Here is a 23,726-nt window from a genome sequence, read left to right as displayed (position 1 = left end):
CTAAGAATTGTTAATTTTGGTCAGCAACCACGGGCGCTTCAGCATCTCATTTCTTTTATTTTCACTTGGTTGCCTGTTCTGGGAGTCTTTTTTACTCGAATACTCGTTCCGATCCTTTAAACTTTTGTCGTGGAAACCATCGTACCCAGTCACTTGATAGTTTTGCTTCATGCCTACGATAACTAGGCCATAAAATGTATACCCCCTCCAATCCATAATAAGGTTTTTGGATTTAGTTAACATGCCAGGATATCAAATTTCTACAAATAAATAAATCTTGTTTGTGTGGTCCAGAGAATCTCTCATTTCAATCATCATTATTTCTGTTCCTTTTTTAAAGTATTACCGATCGTTGGATTAAAGAAAACCAATAATCCCAATAGAAAATATCCCGTACATCGAACTGCTGCTAATAAATTTCATACACAATGCCACGCCATAATACAAGTAAACTGTTTTGGATCTTAGGACTTCCCATTGCACAACCAATTTGCTAACCATGTTACAGATATGATGTATGCATCAACCACAACCATCGGAGTAAATTAGAGTGCTCCAAGTTTACAAATACAAAGTTACAAACTCTTTCAGGATTGTCCATGCATAGGCAACTGTTGGATCAGGTTGCGAGCATAACAGTTTCACCATGTGATGATCAGTAACAAAGAGCAACTGTCAACTGCTCCATTGGCAGTGCGGACGGATGTCATTGTGGTCGTGTCCTGCTGTTCTCAGCTGCTCTGACTTGAACAAAGTACGGATGCGCCTACATATTATCAATGTTTGCAGCATATTAAATAACACTCTTAAGAGTATATGATTCATGGCATAAAAACTTGGATGTGTGAAACTATCTTAATGTAACTCGGAACAGATAAACAATGCTCAACATACGGTCAAAATGCATGCAAGCTAATGTGTGCAAATAATTCGAAGTAATCCAAAGCATACTAGCTATGCAAACGCATGGCTTTGTATTCAAGTGCCAAAATCTGGAAAATGTTCTCAAAGAAAATTGATTTTCTTTCAGTGCAACAAATAAGGAAGCATGAATGAAGAATGAATACAGAATACATGCCTAAACTGAAATCTGTACTGACACTTGTAATCGGGATATTAGAGCATAGTGTAATTATTGAAAGTACTCAATTTGTGCAAAGCAGAATACATATTCAGTAATAACACAGCCTTTCTACAGTCTGAGACCACTTGGTGAGATTATGTGCAGGTGAGCAACTGTAACTTCATTCAGACAGATCCAATGAAACAAAACTAGTATGGTCTTTGACTTACCATAGCTTCACAGGCGGTGAGCCTATCTTGGTGATCATAGCGAAGAAGCTTATCAAGAAAATCTATTGCCTACAAATAGGCATGAAATGATGAGGTCAAGCAGAGAACTCACAATCAGACATTAGAAATGCAAGTGATATTAGCACACCTCAGGAGATACTAGATGTTGGTTATCAGCATTAATGAACTTCGACCAAGGCTTTCTACTGTGCCTGCATATGACAAACATGGAATGATGGAAAGGTCAGAATTCTTAATGCTCAAGGAAGGTATCAATATCCTCAAGCATGGAACCTACCTTCCGACAAGATGTTCAAGCTGAGGGTCAAGCTCAATGTGGTACTTCTTCAAATAAGCATTCAGCCCATCTGTTCCAAGTACCTGAGGATAACGTGAAGTGGTAGGAACTAAATACTACTATGCTGGACAAAGTATCTAAATCTTTAGGGTGTAAGCTATAGTGGATTTATTGCATACTAAAGTGAGCAGTACACAGATATAAACAGAACAGGCAAGGTGTAAGTGTAACATGGTACAAAGCTCCTTAGGACAACATATCACTGTATTATTGTCATCTCAACAGCAGATTGGTCCTGCACAGAGCATTTTTACTTTGAGGGACGGATATAAGCCGTGGTGGAACAGAATACAGGTAGTGGGTGATCTTCGTCATGGGCCTCGGCTGAAAGGAGGGGTAACTTATTGCTTGATTATTGAGCAAAGTGACTTAACTCTGATAGAGAAAATAGGTCCTCCATACGGTAGAATCTTATCTAATCAGATTGAGCAACCTTGTCCCTAACCGAACTCCAAATTTATAAATGATGGTCTAAACCCAAGACAATGGTGTAGCACCAACTGGAATGCATCTTGCCTTGTCGAGGAACAAGGAAGCCAGCCAGAATATCAACCACAAATGACAAAAGGCTAAAAATCCCATGATACTGATAAATAGCATTGCCATAACTTATTCTGAAGGGATCATTACTTGGGTTTCAAGGGAAAAAGAAAGGAGCATACTATCCATTGCTTACAAATGGAAACAGGTTCCATGATGAAAACCCTTTTAGCAAAAGAGTCCAAACAAAATACTTATATACCAAACAGTCAACCGTTTTATTATCAGAGATATGAGAGATACCAGAAATTAAATTGGGGCTTACCTTAGCAATCTTCACGAGTTGATCGTGGTTGTCATGGCCATAGAAGAATGGCTCCTTGCGAAATATCTGCAGCCATAACACGCAAGTAACAAATGAGTCAGGTATGGACATATGGTCAATACCCCAGTAAGTCCAAGATACACGTGTGGTATTCATACATCCATTATCCATACATACCATCCCAGCAAACATGCACCCAAGGCTCCACATGTCCAAAGAATAATCGTAATCTTGCAAATCAACAAGAAGTTCAGGTCCTTTGAAATACCTGAATAAAATGGAAAAAAAATGCTTCTTTCAGATACAAAAAAAGATAACATGGAAATAAGTGGAAAATCAGAACATGTGTACCATGTATTGGCACATTAATAAGCAAGACCGGTGATAACATGCTAACAAGAAAAATATGTTGTAGTGATAAAACATGTTTTCTTGGCATTTTCTCATATTCTATAAGATTTTAATTGTTAGTATAGTTTAACATCTTCATTGCTTCAAGTTTAGAGAATGGAAACATCACAGAAATAATCCCATTAGGCAGTCAAAACAGTCTAGGCGAGTTCAAATTAAGTAAACTTCTTTGTTCATAACTTCATATGTTGCTTCTAGAGCCAACTTCCGACAGTACGTCACACCCCCAAGTTATGATCCTCGTATATTGAACATGATCAAGAGGATTCGATAAAATTAAGCCACGGAGCAAAGAAAAGCAGGGCGACTATAGGATCTGTGCTTTGGTTACGTCGTAGAATCCAACTGTCTGGACCAATGAGATGAAGAATGAGCTGGCCAGATTCAGCAAGGTGGTCAAGATGGGGAAGAAGGGAGTGCCAAACTATACCAAATAGAAAACGAATACATTCTGTAAAAACATTGAATCTTGTAGTCCTGCCTAAACTCGATCCATCTTTCCTAAATTCACTAAAATCACGCATAGTCGAAGCACATTGTGTTATTTTCAGGCCTCATACCACTCAAAAAAAAATCACACATTTCATAGTATTGTTTCATGCATTTCTCACAGTATGTACACTAATTACTTATTCCCTTTAAGTAGGTCATGTTAGATTTGTTGCGAACACCGAGGAATGATTTGGGGCGTGTAAACTGGCTGCAGTTGCCGTTAAATCCACGGCGAGGGGAATCGTGCAGATCTTATCTGTCCCATCTCAATCTGCACACGTGCATAACGTCAGCTTTAAGATACGTGACAAAGCGAGCACATTGGCCTCATTAGCGCCCACGTAATCACCAGGGATTCTGTACATGGGCCATATTAATAAGGTTGGATAAACTTCGATCATCCTAAAACAACTGATTCTCGGGGAATTAAAAAAAAATCTAAAGTGACCTATTTTTAGGGAAGGATGGGTACAGTCCATTTTGTCCTACAATCAGCTCCTTGTTACTTTCCTGATTCAAATTTCAATCAAATCTAAGTGACAAAGATAAATTCTATGTTGCCGGAAGTCGGGGATCAGAGTGCAATGTGTATCAGTACCATTCAGTCCCACCTGGCTTTATCTCTAGTTCTCTACCATTGGATCCAATGGTACATATTCTTGGATTCTACGATCACACCCGAAGCCCAGATCTCATACAAGTCGCCCCCAAGAAAAAGCATATATTTTTTTTTACGGGGAAGCAAGAATAAACATAACCAAACAAGCGGTTGACTTGCATCTACACAAACCTTGAAGCAACACGAACATTGTATTCCTTGCCTGGATGGTAGAACTCTGCTAGGCCCCAGTCTATCAAGCGAAGTTTTCGAAGGTCATGATCTATCATAACATTATGGGGCTTAACATCTCGATGCATAATGCCTTGCGAATGGCAGTGATCTAATGCCTGGAATGGTTGAACCACAAATAAAAAGAAATACTGTCATGAATAGCAACTCAAAATGGTGCTTTACTGAATCCTAGATCAGAAAACACATGCAATTCCGGCCTAATCCTTTTCAGTTGCAAACTCTGAACTTCGAGTTGCTAATACATTTGAGCTGATCATATATACATAATGTTTCCAGCAGTTAAGACTTAAGAGATTAATGATAACGTTCAAGAATACCAAGTGTACTAGGAGCACAAATAAATTAAACAACTACAGTTTCAACCATTTTCAAGGAGAGAAATATTCCAGATACATAAAGGTATTCTACACATCTTTCTACCAAACTAAACTACTCCCTCCGATCCATAATAGGTGTCTCAGACTTAGTACAACTTTGTACTAACTTAGTACAAAATCTGAGACACTTATTATAGATCGGAGGGAGTAGATGTTTTTTTAGTATAACTGTAAAATAAGGTGGGATCATAAACAAAACCTTTAGTAGCTCGTATAAGTAGTAGCGGATATCATAATCTGTCAACGTGGGGTACAGCACTTTAAAATCAGTGTTGTTGACATATTCGAAGATCAAGCTCGGAGTCTTTGAATGTTGATCTCTGACAATATCAAGCAGTTTCACAATGTTTGGACCTCCACAAAGGTTCTGAAGTATTTTTATCTCCCTTTTGATCTGTACAAACATATCACAGGTAGGTTAAGTACTTCAGCAGCAAGAAAGTCATTTTCATTCATTTTAATTCAATAAAAATGCATATCTCTAAACCAACAAAAGCATATCTACACTAATCTTCAAACGGGTGACGTGGCCATTAACCATGAGATAATCTTGGAAATACATCCAGGTTTATGATCAAGCAGGACTGTCATCAATCAACTTGTCTATTTCATGGCTTCTGAAAATATATATTTCTTCTTCTTCTTCTTGGCAAAGGGCCTTATTTTGCTGCTAGTGGCATCCCTTGCCTCTGAAGATATCAGCTAACTGGATTGTATAAAGGGGATTAATTATGTGTCTTCATCATGGACTGACGAAGAAGCACAAGACATTTGTAGAGTTTTCAAGAAGTTCTAATCTTTTATTTATTTTTACTCAATTCATTTTAGGTTTCTATCCCTTGTATTTTCTTGGTTGGATGCTCTACTCTGGATGGAAACATTTTCCGTTCTGTATAATAGCAAGATGGGTTCTTCCTGGATCAAAACAATCTCTTAGTCACACCAATTCAGCATACAACTGAGTAGCTGCTACCTCAATAAACGATTAAAAGTTGGAGAGATTCATTAATAGTACCTTCTTTTTCTTTACAGGCTTCAGTATCTTAATGACGCATTTCTCATTATTGTTAACATTGATGCCTTCAAACACTTCGCTATACTTGCCTCTTCCTACTTTCCTGACAACTTCATAGTCATCCTGCTCGCTGGTTAGAGATGTATGGCAACGGTTAGCAAGGTACTACTTCAATGGAAACATGAAAAGCATAAGAGGCTAAGGTACCTAATTACCTATCAATAAAAAAACTAACCAAACAATGGACAGTGAGGATAACTCTGATGGAAAGTTGAAAACGCAAGAGGATAAGGTTCCCAATTACATTTCAATAAATTGAAGTAAACTTGCCAAAAAAAATGGATGATGAGGATAACTCTTATAAGAGTTAGTTTGTAAAAGTATATTGGTGTTGGTTAAAAGTTGAAAGGAGAAGATATATACTCTTAAGAGAACTCTTTCATATTACCATGTTGTAAAAATACACATTTCCCCCATACAGTTCCTTATGACGTTTAAGCAGAAAAAGAAGGCCAACGAATCAGGTGCAATTAATCATGTGTTTAACACTTAAATACATACAAGGAACACCGTCCGCAAAACATCTACACTAAACAAGTTGACACAGAGAAAAGAGTAGCGGATACACTTTCTGGAGTCTAGATAACTAAACAAGTGCATTACTCCAAAGGCTCAACTATACACTTGGTATCATGATGTGCATCAAATATCATGGTTCCAATAGGCTGGAAAATATAAATACATATACGCATTTTTTTTTCTTTTGAGAAACAAATGTACGTACATATTGTTGTGGTCTGATGTGTAAACTATTGCGCCATAAATTTAGAGTATGCTAGCAGGACTGTAACGGTTACTGGAAAGAAGTGGACTGCTAAGTATTAAGGTAAAAGAACTTGTATATTTCCAGGGTGAGCAAAAAAAATGGAACAATGTAATGAACTTTAAGTAAAATGCATCAGAATAAATGGGACGAAAACAATGCTAGACAAGGTCAAAAGCAATGTACTGCAGAGTTAACCTTCATTCCTCGATCTAAATACCTGACATGAATATGCAAATATCAAAAACCCATCCGTAAAGTAAAGTGCTTTGCTCAATGAAACATTGAAACTTCATAATTTTGTGAGCTTTATTTAGGAAGTAACAACGCAATATTAACACAGGATTTTATAAGAATCATCTGAGTGACTGGATGTAGGACTATCTAGCTCATATTTCTATCTAGATTTTTACGATTATAAACATGCACGCAGCCGCACACACATGCAAGAATATTCCCTGATCACACAGTGCAATTGACAGAAACCCACAAATCTCACTAAATTCCTAGTTTCCAACTGCACACACACGCACGTGCGTGCGTGTGTGTGTGTCAAGAGGTGGTTCTCATATTTCCATCTTAATGAAAGTTAACTCAATACTTCATCCCGAAAAAAAGTATTCCCTCCGGCCGGAATTACTTGTCACCGATTTAGTACAACTTTGTACTAAATCTGGGACAAGTAATATGGGTCGGAGGGAGTAGATTAAACACTGGCATGCCGCCTATTATCAACCCACGGGCTGGTGAACTTGATAACATTGGGTCCAACTTGAAAAGGTCCCAAAACTATTGTCGTCAATAATTTGGTTTGGTCGTATGGGATAAGAGGGAATGAGGGTTTAAGAGAGATTGGGTCGGTTCAACCTTTATTTTCTGAATCACAGGCACATAATCCTGCACATTGCACATTGCACAACTGACAAAGCCCGTCCTAATGAACTCCAGAAATAACAGCTATAACCCTATCCTTGCAGCCGCAATGAATAACCAACATAGCACACTGACCGAAATTCACAGGCATGGCAAACCACCCAAAACCTAAGGTTCCCAGCTAATCCGCCGCCTACAGAGTCGGATCATAAAACTTAGCTAAGGCCGGTGATGAAGACGTGACGTCAGAGTTTTACCCCCACTGGACGGTGAGCGCCTCGTAGTCCCAGTACTCCTTGGGGCGCAGCACGTTGACGTCGGAGTAAACCCTCGCCTTCGACATGTTGGGCCTGGATTCCGCGGCGGCCGGAGCGTGGCGAGGGGATAGTGCGATGAAGGAGGAGGCGAGAGCGGCTAGGAAGACGGCTGCTGCGGTTGGAGCTACGAAGCTGAGCGGTGGGCGCTCCCTCGAAGGAGCATCGATCATGCGGCCATCGCCGGCGGCGAGAGCGGGCTAGGGTTTCCGGGTGGGGCGAGGAATCAGAGGAATCGGAGAAGACAGAGGTGAAGATGAGACGGAGGCTCTGGAATCTGGGCTTTCGGTCACTGACAGGTAGATTTGTTCGCCGAGGTGGGGCCGGGTATTATCGCTTCCTAAAGACGCCTACGTAATGTTCCGTTTACGCTTTCGCATGGCGTCCTTTTGGAGCGACAACTATGGCGTCTTCGGATAAGGAAGGCGTGTGTGATCCGTGAGGATGTTGAATGTAATGTTCAGAACTTAATAATGGTGGTGGTCCAGAAAAGAAGAAACTGGATTTATTGATAGATCTGGACCGTCCTCGGAGCGTATCAGCATGGATCATTGGATCCCTTCTTGCATGACGTAGACTGGGATGAATGATTCTTTGATTTGCAAGATTTCAAAACCTCAAAATAAGAAAAACTTAGAAATTAAATATCACAACATCATTGAAAGGGGTTGAAAATGCATGGACATGTGAAGAAAAAATCACAAGGGTTTTCCTAAGGAATTGTTGATGCGTATATGCCATATTTGTCATGTGAAGAAAAAAAAACAGGATATTGACTCGATTGAAAATATTCTTTGAAATTGTATGCAGAATAGAGCAATGTAATATTCATAGAACTTTCAATCCTACATATCAAACAAGTTCTATAGCGGACATTCTAAAGGATAGAATCCTACAAATGTTTAAATGCTTGAATAAGGCAATCTAAAAAATATGCATCTCGAAGTTAAAAAATATAGAGTATATAATCCTGAAAATGCATTGTAATTTTGGGATATACTCTCTCCATCCCATATTAAGTGTTGAAATATTACATGTATCTAAACATATTTTATAATATAAATACGTCCATATTTAGACAATTTTAAGACACTTAATGTGGGACAGAGGAAGTACTCCCTCCGTTCCGAATTAACCAACGTGTATTTGTATAAGAATCTATATAAAGTCACGTCAGTTAGTTTGGAACGGAGGGAGTATATGTTAGCATAAGGAAATACATGGTTTTATAGTTTCCGGACTGCAGTCTGCCGTTCACTGCTGCTACTTGCAAGTGTGATTGATTGTAGTGCGCTTTCAGGACAGAGGCGTTTGGATTTAAGTGACCCATTTGTATTCCTTCAAACAATTAAGAAGCGCAATTATTTTTTGCTCCAAATAAATTTGAGTTCTTACCTAACTATTATTGCACGTTACAAAGTTACAATACTTGGCAACTCATATTTATACAGATCTGAAACAGAGAGTTACAATACTTGACAAGTCATCCTTGAACAAAAACGATACGTACGGAGCTGCTTGCAGCGTTGCGCTGAGAGAGCTATAGCAATACTTCCTCTTAGAGAACGAGCTAAGCATGCTTGGATAAGGATTCATTTGAAAAGCTCCTACGTTCTAATATCTCTCTCCCGGGAATCGTCTCACACATTCTCCTCGACAAACAAGTTAATTATTTCTTGATTAGCTTGATTCGTGAGACCATGACTAAGCTGGAAGCAAAGAAACACACTACTACAGTAGTACAAGTACAACTCAAAAAACAGGAAGTCAAACACGGCCTGCCCACACTAGCTACGAGACAGCCGGTACAATGTTCCGCAATCCGCATGGCATACGTCGGTCGATTCTTCAATCTTCATGCCATCCGAAGGCTGAGCCAGTGGAACAGCAACGGCTGCTGCTGCACCCCGCCGTCCTGCGCCACGTCGTACCCCGCCGGCCTCCGCTTGTGCCCGCCGCCGGCCACAAGCTGCTGCCTTGTTCGCGCCATCTGCCATTCCCCGCCAGTGAGCGTGGTCTCCGACTCCGTGGACGACGACGAGAAGCTCTCCCCGGGGGAGCACTGCCCGTCGCTGTACCGCTTCCTGCCGCCGCCGCTGCCGCTGCCCACGGCCAGCGTGAGCTCCAGCTCCGCCTCCTCGTCGTCCACGCCGAGAGCGCGTGCTCTGTGATTGTTATTACTGTTGTTGTTGTACTCAGGGGAGCCGTTGGGGGAGGTGGACAGGCTCCTCTGCCCGTGACTCTTGATCCCCCGCTTCAGGTCGCGCATCAGAAGCTTCTGGATCCTGTACAGGCGGTGCAGGTCGTGAACCTGTAACAACAACACGAAAGAAATCATAAGATCCTGATGTAGTTAAAATCCAATTCTTCTGGAGAGGAGCATAGGCAGAGCTTTTGATGGTCTTTTCTTACCTGCTGCCTGAATGTCTCTTCGTGCTTCAGCATGGCCATCTTCAGGCAGTCTTTCTCGTAGTTCCTGGACAGCTGCTCCATGGGCATTCTGGAGATTTTCTTTTCTGGTTTCTTGACTGCTTTGTTTTCTTCTCCGGACCTGCATAGAGTAATGGGTAGCAGATAAGACTCTGCATGCTCCGAGTCTCTGTTAACTCTACTGTATCTTGTCAAAAAGGAAGGAACTTGATCAAAGAGAAAGAAAGTGAGCTGAATCTTTTGTACGGTTCAGCCACAGAATTGGAGCTTGGAAGCCAGAATCAAGAATCGAATAAATATAGATTCAGAGGAAAGGAAGCATACAAAGAGTGGAGTGGAGGAACAAAAGTCTATGATACTAGAATCTCTGTGTTGGCTTTCTGAGAGCAGGAAGATACTATTACTAGGAGTAACCGAGTAACTGTATACCGAAATAAGTCTTACATCCAAAATTGCTGACATATATGAAGGCCAAAAAAGCCCGAAAAGGCTTTAAAATGATTGAACTGAGTATTGAAGATTGATGAAGAGGAATGAGCTCATTTTCTCACCTGTCAATAGATGTCAGAGGAGTCACTCAAGAACTGTATCCTAGTGAGCTCTAACTACTACTTGGCTCTCTGTTCTCACTCTCAGTTTCTGATCATTGTATGGTTCCAAAGGCCACAGGCTTTCCCTTTTATACACACACCAGCCAGCAGACCATCAGCCTCCTCCTTCCTCATCCACACCCGCTCTCTGAAGAAAAAGCACGAGGAGACAAGACACGAATGATGTAAGATTCCTTTCACAGTGCTATTTTAATCAGGTCTTGCATGCGCAGGCATGCCAAGCAACAACGGAGTATCTTTCTCTGCCCCTTCACTGCTCCTGCAGCTGACAAAGAGGGAAGAAAAGAAGTAGGCAAAGGGGACAGGACTGACTAGAGGTTAAGTAAGAAACGGACCACCTAAATTTCATGTGATCATGCATCTGTAATAGAGAATTACTACTAATGAAATACGGAAGACTGTTGTTCTTCACTGAGGGAAAGAAGTGTGATGGATGTAAGCTTTTTGGCGCCAAAATGATGTGCAAAGAAGCTTTAAGACGACAGCAATACGTCACTGAGCTTTCTTACTCTTCTTTCATCGAAATTTTACTGGATGTCCACACCAACTTTATACATAACGGACAGTCCTGTTCTTTTTTCGCGGGGAGAATGGTCCTGTTTTTTTTCTGCGGGTTTTGAACGGTCCTGTTCTTACCATAACGCCCATTTTTATTTCGAAGTTAGTGCTTGGTAGGTACAGCAGGGACAACTCCAGTACACATCTATGCAATTACTTTACCAACAATCATTAAAAGAAACAAGTTCAGATATATTTTTTAGTCGCAATTCCAAGCTTTGTTTTGTTAAAAGTTCATTTCAATGGAGTTGGAGATCATCAATTACTAATCAAACATTACGAGTTAGGACATGAAATGCATTGGGCTAGTGGTAACAGCATTATGACTGCACGCCACTACTAGCTCAATTCTGAAGCCTTTATCTGAAAACAAGAGAGCTCAGTTGTGGACCCCTGATTACTGTCGCAATGGACATGTATTTGACCGCCTTAACTAACCTGATCACGATGGTTCAAGAAAACATTCTATGCCCCATGACTTGTACTGATAATTAATTAAGTCTACCAAAAATTTCCCATGGACCATCCAGATCCAACAATGGTCGATCATAGAGTGCATGATTCCATTGATTTGGGTCAAGGACTTTGGTCAATGGTTCAGAGGGGCCAGCAGGACCAGGGAAGGGTCCGGGCAAGTGGTCCAGCTCCAGCCATTGCTCCTCTTCCTCATACCTGAGACACTTACACTCCTGTATACTATGCCAATGGCACTTGGAAGCTGCTGCTGAGCATTATTACTTTCTCCGTCCGGTTTTAAGGGGCGTAAATTTTGAACGGTTTCATCCAGATTTAGTAGGCGCATTTGCACTTGCGGCAGTTGCAAGATCAAAATGCCCCTCCGTACTGTACTCGTGCATGCTTACTTGAATTGATTTATGCTACCTTCTTGAGGTGGCGGTTCTTCTCTTTCCCATGCACGGGATTTAAATATGGCTGTATGCGTGCGTGTGGGCGGATTTTTCTCTCGTCTCAATTGGCCGCCAAAGATTGCGTCCCATCGACCGATCCCACACGGGCCCGCGCGCGAGGGCAATTTTGTCCACAGTTGCGCTCTTGGTACGCGCGAACAAACAAACGCACCTCTTAAAACCGGACGGAGGGAGTAGTAAAGAAAGTGTTGAGACGGACAAACCGTGCATTGCTACTTGCTAGCGAGTAGCGACTAATTAAGCCAAGTTCGGTTCCAAGAAAAGAAGAGTTGAAACTCACTCGAAAGGGAGGCCTGCCCATACAAGAGTCAGTGAAATGAGTAAACAATTTCTGGCGAATAGTGTGTAAGCAAAAGGCTATCCGATCGGCCGATGCGGTGGCCACTTGGGTTAGATGATCAAGTCCAACAACCACAACACTTTCATGAACAGTGAGTACAGTTACTAACGAACAAAAGGTCTGCTGGTGTGCTTAATTTCAGTAATTTGGATTAGCGTGACAAAGTGCTCATGCTTATGTGGGTCTCGAAGTAGAAGAAACGGAAATATTGTTTTCAACGGCGCTGTGGAGCGTGTGGGGTCAGTGGATGGAGCCGAGGCTCAGCCGGCCGACAAGGGCGCACGCGCTGCCGTGAGGGGGAGGCGCACACGGGCCAGGAAGGCGGGCCCCGTGATCTCGAAGGGCCTAGAGAACATCGCTGGCCCATGGGACCGTCTTCCTGAGCAACCAAGATTTTCGGTGCCATCTCACTTGTGCAATGTGCTGCTAGTACTTCGAGTTCAACGGCCGAGTGGATGTGTCCAGAAGATCTTATGTTCTCGCTCGTCCCGACTCTGTTTATGTGTGCTAAGTACGTCACACGTCTCAAAGAGCCCAACTAACCCAACTAGTAGCTGCAATAAAAATGGTTGTGTGCATCTATTTATGCGAAGGCCGGGATTTTTTTTTTCCCCTTTTAAAAAAAACACTAGCAGCTGTAATGCCGCCGGGTGAATTAGAACATTTCTAGCAGATCGTTTAAAATGCTGGTCCTTAAAGCCGTTTACGTTACATAAAAAACGTTTTAAGGTTTTGATTTGGTCCAGACAAGACAAATACCTAAAATGAGTATCGTAAATTTAAAAAAAAAGCATGTTCACGCTAGAATTTGAACACACAAAGAGCAACAACTGTAGTTCATCATCACAATTCATACGTTTGATGAACATCAATCTAAACATTTAAATTTAAACATATGCAAAAGATCCGAGCTCACCTGAGCCTTCGGACTCGGACCACCGGCTCACTCCGAATCGGAGTCGAAGGAGATATGGATAAGCGTTTGGAACCACCACCATGCGCCACGCTCCCGTCCTCCTGACGTGCTCCTTATTTGGGACAAACGGACATCTCAGCCCAAAAAACAGGTTTCAATGGGATACCGAAACAGACAAAATTATCTTTTTGTCCGGACATATCCCCAAACTTGTCCCAAATTTTGGGGAGAAATGGGGTGTCCGTTCGTCCATTGTCTGGGGTCTGTCCGACGGCCTTTTTCCCTTCCTCCTCCCGAACTAGCTCGATCCCTTCTTTCCCCACGCCTGGTTCCTTCTCGCGTGACCTGCTGCCATGGAGGAGAAGCGGGGGTCGAGGCGCCTCCCATCGCAGCCCCTCGCCCTGGCGCCATGGACGGAGCGGCGAGGCCGTCCACTGCGTCTCGGCGGCTTCCTTCGCCTACCCGCGCCCTAGTCCCCATGGACGGGGCGCCAAGAACCTCCGGGCTGCTGTTATCCATGCCGGCGCCGCCTGTCGCCTCCTCGCGCCCTAGCCGCACTGGACGGCTTGCCGAGAAGCTTCCCATTTGCTGCTGTCCACGCCGGTGCCGCCCGTTGCCTCCTCGCGCCCTAGCCGCCATGGCCGGCGTGCCGAGAAGCTCCGCACTTGCCCTTGCCCACGCCAGCGCAGCCGTCGCAGGGAAGAAGACCTCAATCGATTTTGCAGTGGTCTATCTCTTTTGAAGCTATACTATGTGCTATCTATTTTGAAGCTGTACCATAGCTCCTGGAAAAAGCTATACCATATCCATGGAGCCCTATCTGTTGTTGATTTCTTGAGCTGCCCGGCCACTGAAAAAATCTTCAGTTCAAAAAACATGGCCACTGAAAAAAGCTCCAGTCCTATTATGTCTTTTTCTTATCATATTCTTATTAATGATATGTTGGTTTTGAAGCTACATATGTGACAAATGTGATTTCTGGATTTATTTCCTGGCCTCCCAGTGTTCTTGTCAAATACAAAATGTTCATTTGAAGCTATATACTCCAGAAGAGTTGAAGAGACGTTCGTAGAGTTCAGTTCTGGAGCTTCAGTTCAGAGAGCTTTTCCTTGTCTTATATACAGTATGTGAAAAAAGAGAGGTTCAGTTGAGTTCAGAAAACTTCAGAATTTACCCAAAGTATGCATGTGTATTGTGTGCAAATAGCAGAAAATGCAAAAAAAGTCCACGTAGATGTCCGTTTGGGGGACGCCATTGGGTGATGAGGACGGACACCGGACAGACACATGTCCACTTGCTCCCCCAAACGGACAAAAAGAGGACATTTGGGAGAGATTTTTGGGGGATCCCATTGGAGATCCTCTTAGACTCGCGAACGCCCCACGCGAGCTCCTCGTCGTCGAACCTCCAGCAATGATCTCCTGCAGACATCCGGATGGAGACCGGGACCAAACGCTCCTCTTCGACTCTTCGTCAGCGAAGTCGGTGTGTTGACGGTGCGTCGCGTCAGCGGGCGGCGGTCTAGGAGCTCTCCGGCTCTGGCTTCGGCTAGTGGGCGGCAAGCTCCCTCTCGAAGACGCGGCGACAGGTCTTCTCGAGATTGGCCCAACAAGACCGGGCGAGGGTGCCGCATTTCGACGGGCCCTCCGACCAGACCAGACAGGGCAGTGGAGGCCGTCAAGCGCACCAAGAGGAAGATCGACCTACCGGCCGCGTCCCGCTCTGATAGACCTGTTCAGGGGGTACATCTTGTCGGATCTAGTGGGCAGAGGTGGATTCCTTGTTGTGGCGGATTTGGTAGGACGAGGCCGCGACAGAACGGGAGGAGGTGGTGGAGAAAATCAGGAGCATGCCCTGTAAATCGACCCTCGTGCCCTGCATATGGCGTGCGTAAGTACCGATTTACGGTGGCCCGTAAAATAAATACGGTCTGTAGTCGGGGCATTTTTCCGGTAACCATATAATTTAAGGGCCGTGTGTTTTAAGGGATCTGTTAGAGATGCTCTTATCAACTGTTTCATTTTTCACAATCTAAACCGTTCAACCTTTGTTTATTGCGGTTTTATCCTAAACATTTTATATTTAGGAAACGGAGGTAGTATTATGCCAGGTCTTGTGTCGGAATTGACGTAGTCTAATTCTAAATTCAAAAATATACCGGCGCACATGAGAAAATACATGAGCATTCTCCATTGCTGCATATAAGGCCATGTATAATGGTTGATAAGACCGTCTTATCTTAGGCATTCCACGTCAATTAGAAAAGACAACAAAACATATTGTACAATGGGTTATCTCTTGGTGTTATATGTTAAAATTAATGCTTAGATGAATAAAATTAACTAAATAAATGCTAGAAAAGACAAAATCCAGTACAATGGGAAATTTGCCTTATCTTTCCCTTATCATTCTTATGAAGAGATCATCTCTTAATTAAGAGAAGACTTGTTCCTTTTCTTCATTTCTCTCTCTTTCACGTCAGATTTTATCCTATGTGGCATCGCTAAGAAAAAGCTGACGTCACCCCATTGTACACGTCCTAAGATCCATGGCGCAAGCAAAGTTTTGAGTGGAATAACTGTAGAAGGGAAATGGAAGGTTGACAAGCTTAAAGGAGGAATCAAAAGAAGCAAAAACAGCAGAAAGTTTGTGGAAAGGGGAGAAAGCCATTGTCCTGCTTCTGCGTGCCCTCCTTTCCCAGCAATCCTTTGCATAACAGCCAAACGGGCACCAAAGCTTCTAGCTTTTCCATAGTTACTGCTGAACTCAGCGTGCATCACTGTGATCTGCATGATGAATAATCCATACGGGGCAACAAATTGCTGCAGTAGCTTCAACAAAGGATGATTAGGATAATTTCAAGCGCTAGTTTCTTTTGTAACTGGGTGAAACGGCAGGAATGATGAGAGCGATGCATGCTTGGCAGCAATCCAGAGGCTAAGCCTAGGTACTTAAATTCAGTGCTGAACTTTCCCCAAAAGCACATGGATTCCCCAAAAGTCCCTGGCTTTGTTAAACAATCACCGCGTCTGACCTCCACAAGCTCCATCCTGTGGCTCCTGACCTCATCATGCCTCGTAAAACCCTAACATTCCACTCGTGTCTTGTGCCAAGCCATCATGCTCGTGCCGTTAGGGATCATCATGGAGATGGCCAGGAGCCAGGGCAAGAACAAATAGTTTCTTAATTACTGGCTGGTAGATTAACTTTTGGTGACGAGCTAGTCTGATCCATGAAATGATGTTGTACTGTCAGACTTCCTGTGTTTTTCAATCTTCCTAATAATTTTTAGACATTTTAGGCTCCATTTTTCGTTGCAGTATATTTTTCGTTCTCAAACTTGTAAATAACGTTCTCTTGTACGACATTTGGTTTACTTTAATGAAACCGGAGGCAAGGCCTATGTTCTCAACCCAAAAAAAAGATAAAGAACTTGTAAAAACGTATGTGTTTGGTCTCTGTTTCAGTGATTTGGGTGCCGACTTGGCCTGGTTTTGATTGTGACCTAATAGCCTGGCATGGTTGTTCTAACCGCGAACATGTATGGATCACCCTTCAAGCCTTATCAAGTTCAGCAGCATGACAAACAGCAGTACATGTCAAGCCGAAAGCACATTTTGGATCAGTGAGCTAGCCCTACCAACATACATGGTCTAACATGCACAATGATACACATATGCAGTCTTGAAAAGGGCCTATATATACACAATGACCATAAAGGATAAAAAGCTAAGCCAGCAAAAGCACCACGGATCGGAACATGCGTCTTGTAGCCCTCTCCTCGCAAAGCGCAGCACCGGACGGACGCAGACGACGGGTGGCTGGCTTGCTTGGTTCACTTTGATCATCAAGGAGAAGAGCCCACAGGCAGCAGAGTTTGTTCATGCATGGGCCCTTGCGCTGCCCCTCTTTGAGGAAAGCGCACACGAAAGCATGGAGCCCCAAAGGCCGAGATGATCTTGACATCGCAAAGGGATACGCATGGCTGTGTCTCTTGGCTTGGAGTTGTGGTCCATGCGCGACGCCATTTTAAGTTTCAGAGTTCAGACTTCCTCGGCTGAAATTAAACGGCTGGAGTGCTACTATCACTATGCCCCTTTACAGCATGTAGAAAAATTCAAACGCCGAATGATATTTCGTGCGAGCTACAGGAATGCTGGATTCACCACACTAGCTATGTCTATGTGTTGCAAACTTGGAATTCGTTGTCCTGATTGTTCAGGTGTTAAAATTTGGCTTGTTCATGTATGATTAGGTGAACCATGTTAACAATAAACATATGTCGAACAATTTATATGCATATTACTGAAAAGTGGAAATGGTTTTTCGTCTCTCTCTCTCAATTACAATGAATGCTCTCAAATTATTTCAGGTGTCTCCGTTGGGGCTCACCCTCCACCCATACCAACTCGTGCTAATCGATGTTATGATACTAACACCCCTTTCATCCTCCTCCAAAACGGTTTTTGGAACAATTTACCCTAATTCCGACAAAAGTTTAAAATTATAAAAACTTCTAAAAAATAAAATAAATTTTTAACTAAGTTCAGGAAATTTTTGCATAGACATCTCAAACCTTTCAACTAAATTTCAAAGGTTCACAACGCAAAACCAAGACTTTCAACTACAACTTAAGAATTTTTAACTAATTTTGGAAAGAATGTGATCCGATAATTCAAAACTTTTTAAACTAAGAAATTAGAAATTTTCAACTGCTGTGACTTCCTATAAAACTTCATAAAAATCCTCAGTCCTAGATATAAATAGGTTTTGCTATTACATGTCGGTAGAGTAGAACCTAGAATAACCATACGGTTTGCAATTTCTCAGATGACTGGAAAATAACTATTTCTGAGTCGACGCTAATAGCAATCCAACTTACCATTGAGATTTATGCAAGTGCAAAGAAATGCGAAAATCTTCATCAGATGACCATATTTGTCAACTGGGAAATAATCATTTCTAAATCAACTGAGGAACAGCCACCCCTTTGACTATATATGTATGTTTATATATAAGCCTTGCTTATGTTCTGTCAAAAAAAAAGTTGGAACGGGCCAGTGGACATGCTAGAGATTTTAGCATCTGTTGGACAAACTTGGTGGCCGCGTGGTTTGGTAAGAATGTTTAACATTTCAATTCCTGTGTTTCTTAGTTCAGTGCATGCGGAGTTATATTAGTTTTTATTTTCATGTTTCCTCAAGGAATGAGTACTTCACATCTGAAAATGAAGTGCTTATAATTAACCTTCTTTTTTCCCCAACACGTCCGGAAGCGTGTCATTTTTATTAAGAATTAACCTTCTTTCTTTTTGATGTTCAGAGTGTATTGTAAATTGCCTATAATTTGTTGAAATCTTTTCACAAATCACCCCGAAAATTATTATTTTGGAGATCCAATCAACTCAAAGACGCTTAATTATCAAAATATACATTTATTCTAATGGAAGTGGTTGGTTATATGGATTCATAAGATCATTAATTTTCAACGCTTGTAACGTTTGGCGTGTCATCTATGCTGAGCTACTGACATTGAATCCAATTCTTACATCTTATTGTTTCTGACAACCCAAATTCTTACATCTTGATCTGAAGGGTAGTGGAGTACAAAATAACCCCATTTGCTGATTTGCTAGCTAGCTACTTGGCTTATATATTACGGTAGTATATTTCTTTTGGAAGGGGTCTTATATTATATTTTGGATGTAGTCATTGAAAGTAAATTGCACCTACAATTTAAAGCCGACGTAGGTTGAGTGTCCTTGGCGTCATCCTGGAAGAACATGGTCAAACAATTGTTGGTATATGAAAAAGTACGATGGCATATTAATGCCAAGGTGAGTGCACTCTTAATATTTGGAGGGCAAAAGGGAAAAAGATCCATATGGCCTGTGAAGGAAAGATATAGTTTCCAGAGTTCAATAAAAAGATGGCCCAGGTTCAAAAGGAAAAATAATCCATACAGAGTTCAATAAATTGTACCTGCAAAAAAAAAGAGTTCAATAAATTGTAATTCATGATTAAACACATAACACAAGGAGTGTTTTAAATCATCTATGATTTTTTCTTGCAGGGATTTAAAACTTTAAATCATCTATCCCGTATCTATATTGTCAAAAGTCATCCTTCTAGTGAATCTTATTAATACTTGGAGGTTTGCCACAGAGCTATTTTATTGACAATGATGCAACAACGGAGTAATCTTGGTTGAACAAGCAGTGCTGATCACAACAGTATAGCATCATGCTAGCTGGCATATCCGCATATGTGTATACATGAGCATACATGTGAAAAGAACATACCAGCATCACCTAATACTATGTTAATCTGATTAATTAACCATTCAGCAAGCCTTGTATATACGTGTTTTAACGGCCAAGCAAGCCTGTATACATGTTGTCAACAAAGTTCACAGTAAAACGCGTAGTTTTCACTACGGTCCACTTGGCTTTTGGAATTGAGGCAGTGGCAACTGAGAATTAACTTGTGCATTCTCACCCTGTTCATGGATATGTGATGGAGAAGCAAGCAGCCTGACCACATACAGACAGACACTTCAATTTCTTAAAGATCGAGTACCAATCAGCTAGCGCACAGTATTCCTCGCGTGATGTAAGCGCCAACAGTGCATTCAAACATCGTCACCATGAAGACAAACAAAATTCCTGAAACATCCTATGCATAGATCAAGAACCAGTCCTTCAATTAGAAAACAGGGACATGTATATAACACCAAAAAAATCCCAGTTGATCTAAAATTGTCAACTCTTCTCCCTTTCTTCCACGGCTTAACAAAATCTTATGTATCACACCTTGAGCACCTGTCACCTTAACTACCCATATGTAATCAAATCAAGGTACTACCCCTTTTGCATATATATGTGTATACATGCCCTTCCATTTCTGCACTACTGGCTACCTACACACAACGATTAGCTTGAGACACTAGAGCAAGATGGCTAGATCGTCGTGGTTCATGGTTCTTGTGCTGCTGCTTGTCTTCGCCCTCTCCGCGCGGCTGAGCGATTCCGCCCTGACGCCGGACTACTACAACAGGACGTGCCCCGGCGTGGCGAGCATCGTGAGCGGCGTGGTGAGGCAGAAGAGGGACGCCACCATCCGGACCATCGGCTCCACCATCCGCCTCTTCTTCCACGACTGCTTCGTCGAAGTACGTTTCTTGCTGCACACCGCACAGTAATTAATCAACACCAATCAAATCTTACTTTATGTGAGACGTTGAAACACACCGATTATTGTTGAAGTATTAGTGTATTATACTGTTTGATCGATTTGGGTGATGATCGATCATGCAGGGCTGCGACGCATCGGTGCTGATCCAGTCGACGCCGGGCAACCCGACGGAGATGGACGCCGACGACAACAAGTCCCTGGCGTTCGAAGGCTACGACACGGTGCGGGGCGCCAAGGCCGCCGTGGAGGCCGCGTGCCCCGACCAGGTCTCCTGCGCCGACATCCTCGCCCTCGCCACGCGAGACGCCATCGTCCTGGTACACACTGATCGAGTACTCACTTCTCTGCATTTTCTCTTTTCTAATCTGTGCTGTGCCTGAGACTGACGAGCCTAGTTTGTCTTGTGTCGTGTCGTGTCGTGCAGAGCGGCGGGCCCTTCTACGAGGTGGAGCTGGGCAGGCTGGACGGGCTGAGCTCCAGCGCCAGAAGCGTGGCAGGCAAGCTGCCGAACCCGAACCACAGCATGAACCAGCTGATCGCCATCTTCAGAGCCCACGGGCTCACCATGTCGCACCTGGTCGCCCTCTCAGGTGACACACACTTCTTCTTCTTCTGAACCTGACACACCCGACATGCAGTTGTAATTAATTAAACGAACACTTTATAACCGCCATTTACGTGCTGTATATATATATATCCGTGTGCAGCGGCGCACACGGTGGGCCTGGCGCACTGCGGAAAGTTCGCGAGCCGGGCGTACAGCAGCCCGCCGGACCCGACGCTGAACCCGAAGTACGCGGCGTTCCTGCGGAGCCGGTGCCCGTTCGACCGGTCGTCGGACCCGACGGTGTTCATGGACCAGGCCAGCCCGGCGCGGTTCGACAACCAGTACTTCCGGAACCTGCAGGACGGCGGCGGCCTGCTGGGCTCCGACCAGCTGCTCTACACCGACAACCGCACGCGGCCCATGGTGGACTCGTGGGCCGCCAGCGACGCCGCCTTCAGCAAGGCCTTCGTCGACGCCATCGTCAAGCTCGGCCGCGTCGGGGTCAAGTCCGGCAGGCAGGGCAACATACGCAAGCAGTGCGACGTCTTCAACTGATTGATGATATGTCGTATCGTGAAAGGGACCGGCCGATGCGTAGGTGCCTGTGTGCCCAAAAATGTGTTGTTTGTGTGCGACACAGAGATTTCGTTCGGTTTTCTGGTTCTGCGTGGTTTGTGAACTGTACATGCGTGATTTATGTTGTTTTATTCGTTGCTCGTGAATGTGCGAGTGATGCACATAAGTTGGATTCGATCGAGTAAATAAATAAAGCTCCACCAAAATGTACGTAATGGGGGCACATGAGTGCTACTACTATGTCAGTTTGTTGTGTGCCTATGAGATCACTTGTGACCGCCGGACAAGGACATAGGTATTTGAGGAAATTATTTGGTGCAAATAGGTTAAACCACATGGAAACCATTCTTTTAAAGGTTTGCTTAAAAAGTTACGTACCATAAAATCACATACTCCTATTGAAAACCTTATGACGAGACAACCTGACATATTGAATACATAAAAGTCGCGAGATGTTTTGTCGGAACTGTTGTTTCAAACGTTGTGTCCGGTTTCAATGAAATTTGGGAACGGCGGCTGTGGCCCCTACTCTTCTAAAAAAACACATGAATTGTTAGGGATTGATTGCTACAAACAAAAACTCATGAGTTCTAAAATTAGTGACCTGACATATTGAATGCTACGTGGATAAAAGCACAACAATTGCTTGGATTTGATAGCTACTGAGAGAAAAAGTCATGAACTTTAAAATTAGATGCTACTTAATCGGATAAAGAGACAAAACTCTAACAACAACAAAAAAAAACGCGGTTAAACTTTGTGCTTAGTTTCACCATAACATGAAGCTATAAAATTCATTTGATGTGAACTATGATCTAAAAGGCATGTGTAATATATTTTCTCTTAGAACTGCAACACTCCATTTTCCCTTGAAAATTCTATTGATCAAAAAAAGGCCTTGCTCGTCACAACATCCCTCGTAGGAGGTCCTGTGCGGTCACAGTATTCTTCGCTACCAATGCCCTCCCACCCTAGGAATTACTGGCCGGAGTCTGAGTCATTCAATCGTCACGATCAATTATTGGGCGTCACTTCGACATAAGACACGGCTCGTCATGATATGTACAGCCTGATAGTGTGACTGGGGTGAAAAATTCCGATCAATTTCTTCTACAAATTAAGTTTACCAAACACATGGAAAAGACAAAAACTGAACACATCATTGTATTCTTCTCGGTAACTTCGTGCATGCTTACTCCTAAAAAAAATCTTTGTGCATGCTGAACAGCGCAAGTTCAGGTTCTTCTTCCCACGAGAAAAAAATCAAAGAAATTGCCAAGTCTTGAAAACCTTGCCAGTTGCAAATACGGAGAGCTGAAACCAGCACACACCAGTTGACGTGACCAACGAGGTCTGCAAGTCTACGAACTATTCTCTCCGTCCCTAAATTTTTGTCGTTGTTTTAGTACAAATTTGAACTACAGTGACAAAAATTTAGAAACGAAGAGAGTAGTTTACAAAAGAAAAGAAGTCTACAAACTACGAGAAGGTTTTTCAGTACACGAAGAAGCCCCAAACGAGGAGACGTTTTCGTAAACGCACGCGTCGTCTAGAGTTGCAACAACGCGTGTAAACCTACGGTGCCGTGGCAAACATGACGCCCCGACCGGGCAAGTTTTGTGAACTCTGAACTCTTTTGCCGCCCATGCTAGGGACCCTGCAACCACCGCGGAATTCGACGGTTCCAACTGAACCATCGAAGTCGCCTCCATTTCATTATTTAGCTCACTCGTGCATTTGATTTCATTACCTTATCTCGTCTTGGATAAGTTCCCAGCCCAGGCCACATCGCGTGACGACTAGGAATTGGGCATCCATATGATATCTCACTCAATTGAAGATCTGAAGCAGATTGCTTTTCCTACTCACTGAACTATCTGAACTCGGAATTGGTTCCTTTTTCTTTGTCTTCTTTCTGAGCCAAAGCCTTTTTATTCTGTCAGGACCCAGGGCGTCGTGCTAAAAGAGGGCCGTGTTTAAAGCCATGGGCCGGGCCATCTACGAGGGAGAGA

At 43.0% G+C, this 23,726-nt stretch overlaps 3 protein-coding genes across 6 annotated transcripts; 1 reads left to right on the top strand and 2 right to left on the bottom strand.

Annotated features, from left to right (window-relative positions):
* Positions 1-371: 371 nt before the first annotated feature.
* LOC100826277 (casein kinase II subunit alpha-2) lies at positions 372-7,917 on the bottom strand. The gene is made up of 10 exons (XM_003559017.3): positions 7,558-7,917; positions 5,605-5,734; positions 4,789-4,983; positions 4,150-4,307; positions 2,634-2,724; positions 2,457-2,522; positions 1,592-1,674; positions 1,442-1,505; positions 1,294-1,362; positions 372-766 (listed from the first exon to the last, which is right to left on the bottom strand). The coding sequence occupies exons 1-10, from the start codon at positions 7,785-7,787 to the stop codon at positions 707-709; spliced, it is 1,146 nt and encodes a 381-aa protein (XP_003559065.1). The 5' UTR covers positions 7,788-7,917; the 3' UTR covers positions 372-706.
* A 1,255-nt stretch (positions 7,918-9,172) lies between these two features.
* On the bottom strand, positions 9,173-14,492 carry LOC100843304. 4 transcript variants are annotated; one of them, XM_024457151.1, is made up of 4 exons: positions 13,399-14,321; positions 10,596-10,920; positions 10,027-10,165; positions 9,173-9,925 (listed from the first exon to the last, which is right to left on the bottom strand). In XM_024457151.1, exons 3-4 carry the CDS (start codon positions 10,111-10,113, stop codon positions 9,470-9,472), a joined length of 543 nt encoding a protein of 180 aa, XP_024312919.1. In that variant the 5' UTR covers positions 10,114-10,165; positions 10,596-10,920; positions 13,399-14,321; the 3' UTR covers positions 9,173-9,469. The 4 variants fall into 4 exon arrangements, with proteins under 4 accessions (XP_024312919.1, XP_024312918.1, XP_024312920.1 ...); XM_024457150.1 differs by having other exon boundaries at positions 10,596-10,782; XM_024457152.1 differs by lacking the exon at positions 10,596-10,920 and having other exon boundaries at positions 13,399-14,492.
* A 5,696-nt stretch (positions 14,493-20,188) lies between these two features.
* Positions 20,189-21,954, top strand: LOC100842998 (peroxidase 73). The gene is made up of 4 exons (XM_010231174.3): positions 20,189-20,568; positions 20,714-20,908; positions 21,016-21,181; positions 21,299-21,954. Exons 1-4 carry the CDS (start codon positions 20,353-20,355, stop codon positions 21,691-21,693), a joined length of 972 nt encoding a protein of 323 aa, XP_010229476.1. The 5' UTR covers positions 20,189-20,352; the 3' UTR covers positions 21,694-21,954.
* Positions 21,955-23,726: the final 1,772 nt, after the last annotated feature.

This window comes from Brachypodium distachyon, chromosome 1, assembly GCF_000005505.3.
Source record: "Brachypodium distachyon strain Bd21 chromosome 1, Brachypodium_distachyon_v3.0, whole genome shotgun sequence".
In the NCBI taxonomy this organism is placed as follows: Eukaryota; Viridiplantae; Streptophyta; class Magnoliopsida; order Poales; family Poaceae; genus Brachypodium; species Brachypodium distachyon.
The sequence above is the reverse complement of the archived record's forward strand: the minus strand, read 5'-3'. Positions and strand labels throughout refer to the sequence as shown.